Raw genomic sequence first — 3,158 nt, 5'->3', positions numbered from 1 at the left:
GTGGTCTCAATATGGTCTCAATATGGTCTCAGCATGGTCTTAATATGTGTGTGTGTGTAGCACTCTGTGATCTCCTCCTGCTGCTAGGCTCACACACCCCTGAGCTCTCCTAATGATGCTTGAGGCTGCGGCGAGTCTCTGCCCTGCTTAACTTACACTACTTCATTAGCCCTCATTAGCACTTAGCCTCATTAGCGCAGAGTGGAGGCCAACCCAACGAATGTGTGAATCAATGTGTGTGTGTGTGTGTGTGTGTGTGTGTGTGTGTGTGTGTGTAGTCAGACGGAGTGTGAGACACAGCAGGCTTTAAGATTGTGTGTGTGTCGTCAGATGAAGTGTGACACACAGCAGGCTCTAAGCCCTTGTGTGTTTGTGTGTGTAGTGGTACAGTGTGAGGCACTGCAGGCAATGAGCTGGTGTGTGTGTGTGTGTGTGTGTGTGTGTGTGTGTGTGTGTTGTTAGCAAAGGTGCTAATGGGATCACTTAATGCACAGTACACACACTAGCATAGTCTGCAAATGAAGTTGGGCGCTCCAACTCAGCCGCCAACCGCCCCCCCCCCCCCACACACACACTTCTCAGTAGTGAACAGCATCCAGGTCCTCCTTGTAGACTGTCAGGTCTACTGCCCTGTGCCTGCCCAAGAGGCTGACTCCTGCTACTGTGCTGCTTGAATGTGTGCTGCCATCTAGTGGCTCTGCCATGTCACTGCACTGCATGTCTGTGAGCAGAAGCCAGTGCAAACAGAATTCACCTGTACTTGTGTTAACCACAGGTGTCACCTTTCCATTCACATTGCTGATGCTAAAAGCTGTGTGTGTGTGTGTGTGTGTGCTGTTGATAAAACAACCTTTAACTGTTCATGGCTTTATCTAAAGCAGGGGGGTCAAACATAAGGCCGGCCAGCAGGACTCATGCAGCCCCCGTTTTGGATAGGAAGGGAAAAAAATAAATAAAATAATAATCCAGTGGTCCTCAACTATATGTAATAAGCAATGTCTGATATGATACACTGATGAAACCTAGCACTACAAACCATCCATAGGTAGAAAGAGGCCCAAAAACTGACACGGAAGTAGTGTATTTCAAGAGATAGAGCAGTATATGACAGCAGTACATGATTTGTACTTGTTTGCTCCTAAGTGGGTATTCGGTTATTAAGTGATGATGCAATAATGGGATAACAAATCTCTTTCTGGGTCCACGGCTTTCAGAGCCACTCGGTTTTCTCCATAGACAGTAAAATAAAAAAAAAATTCCGCTATTCAGAGCAGCCTTTAAGGAAATTGTCATCCTACTACTCCCTTGTTGCCTCAATCTAATAAAACCCTATTTTTTGCGGAAGCCTGGACGTTCCCCTTGATTATATCACCTGGCTGCACAGCTACAGTAGTTACTGTATTAAAATGAAGCGTTTTTGTTTTATTTTCACTAAAACGGACGTGAGTGGTGAGAAGGTTTACAAGTTGTGGAAACCGACTGGCTGCCCTTGTAAACGTTTTTTTTTATGAAAAAGCTGTTGGACCCGTGACGTCGTACTTAACAACCGGATAGTAAAGGAGTATATCATGAAACAGCACTCTGATAGCCATGCAGAATATTGAGAATGACCATGACAATGACGGCCATTGTGAGGTCTCATTCCAACAGACCAATCTCACTGCCTGATGAGTTTGACATCCCTGATCTAGTGCAAGGGGATGCGGCAGGTATACATCCATGTATTGTTACCATGGCCTGTCCTTGTGTTTTATGTTGTTTTCAAATTCTGACTTTTTTCATACACCAATTGGAGTTGCAACTCTAATTTTGTTGTTTGATCTGCTTACAACAACAGTCCTTCTAATAATTTATTTCTAACCATGTTTTAATCATTTCTAATCCATGATCTTGCCATTCCTAGCCATGCTCTCACTGATGAAACACATCTGAGGAACCTTTTCCTGGCGGTTTTAAAAGACAGATCAGTATATGAGCACATGGAACAACATGCCAGATAAGAGAAATGCAGTCTTGGCTCTTGCTTGTAAGGCAGCGTGCATTTATCTTAAATGCCATAGCGTGACATTTTCAGCTGCACTGTTACATTTGCTCCCTTTTCTCCAAATGCAGTGAGCGCTTCTCAATGGGAACAGACTGCCCACACAGTTTTATATGGCAGAAAAGGTTATTCATTAGAATATATGCCTTTTGAATACATTTATTACATTCCTGTACACATGGAATGTATGGAAGCTCGTAATGTAAAAAGATTGCTGCTTTGACATGACTGATTGATGATTGACATGACTGATTGATGATTAACTTTTTTTTCCCTTTTTCTCAAAATGAATTTGCTTCCCTTCAGGTGTGGAATTCTCCTCTTTGTTTTCATTGTGAGATTACAAAACATTTCCAAAAGATTCATTTATATACGCGTTTTTAGTAAACTTTACCAAAGGTGCCAATAATTCTGGAGGGTACTGTATGTGTATGTGAAATTTTACAGCATCTGACAGAAAGACAGATCTGAAAGATTTCGACCAATCAGAGGAGACATAGTTACACGACCCAAAGAGTCGCTGACACAGGCTTGAATGTGGCCTAGAAGTGTGTTTCCTGCTAAAAAGATCTGTTCACATTGAACTCATACTCCACCAGAGTGATCTGCAGTAGTCTTTCTCTCGCCCTTTCTCCAAACCCAGTGTGCAGTTCTTAATGTGAACAGACTGCCCAGACAGTCTAATATGTCGGAAAAGCTTATTTGATCCATGAGGAGATTTATTAGAATATATGCTCTTTTAATACATTTATCACTCATTTGTACACAGACCCCCTGTACACATGGAATGCATGGAAGCTCAGTGACATGTGACAAGATCGCCGCCTTGGCATGTTGATGATTGTCTCCTAGCAACGATTAAGTACAAAAGAACATGGAATCATAGTGGAAACAAAGTATCTCCACAGACAATGGAAGAGAAGAGAGGAATCCCACATGTGTGTAGCGTAGGTTACAGGTAGTGTGCATCTGAAGTCTCTCCGCTCATTTGCTTTGGAGATCTCTTCCTCTTCCAGGCTCCAGTCCTACTGGTCCTCACAGCTCGTCCTTGGTGGCACCCCCTAGTGGGCAGCTGACGCCGGTGCCCTTGAGGCTGCAGTAGCCCTTGGGCACCTTG

The 3,158-nt window shown here is 43.5% G+C and overlaps 1 protein-coding gene across 1 annotated transcript in view; it reads right to left on the bottom strand.

The window, feature by feature from the left end:
- Positions 1–2,729: 2,729 nt before the first annotated feature.
- The window catches only part of msrab (methionine sulfoxide reductase Ab), a 53,702-nt gene continuing 53,273 nt past the window's right edge, over positions 2,730–3,158 (bottom strand). The window contains exon 6 of the mRNA XM_076295539.1: positions 2,730–3,158. This exon is cut by the window's right edge and continues 95 nt beyond it. Within this exon, the coding sequence (XP_076151654.1) occupies positions 3,077–3,158 (82 nt within the window). The 3' untranslated portion in view covers positions 2,730–3,076.

This window comes from Alosa pseudoharengus, unplaced genomic scaffold, assembly GCF_046254945.1.
Source record: "Alosa pseudoharengus isolate Yale_2024_CS ecotype anadromous, Long Island Sound unplaced genomic scaffold, YU_APseudo_1.1 YU_APseudo_1.1_scf_2, whole genome shotgun sequence".
NCBI lineage: Eukaryota > Metazoa > Chordata > Actinopteri > Clupeiformes > Clupeidae > Alosa > Alosa pseudoharengus.
Note: the sequence above shows the minus strand (reverse complement) of the source record. Positions and strands in the feature narration are given on the sequence as shown.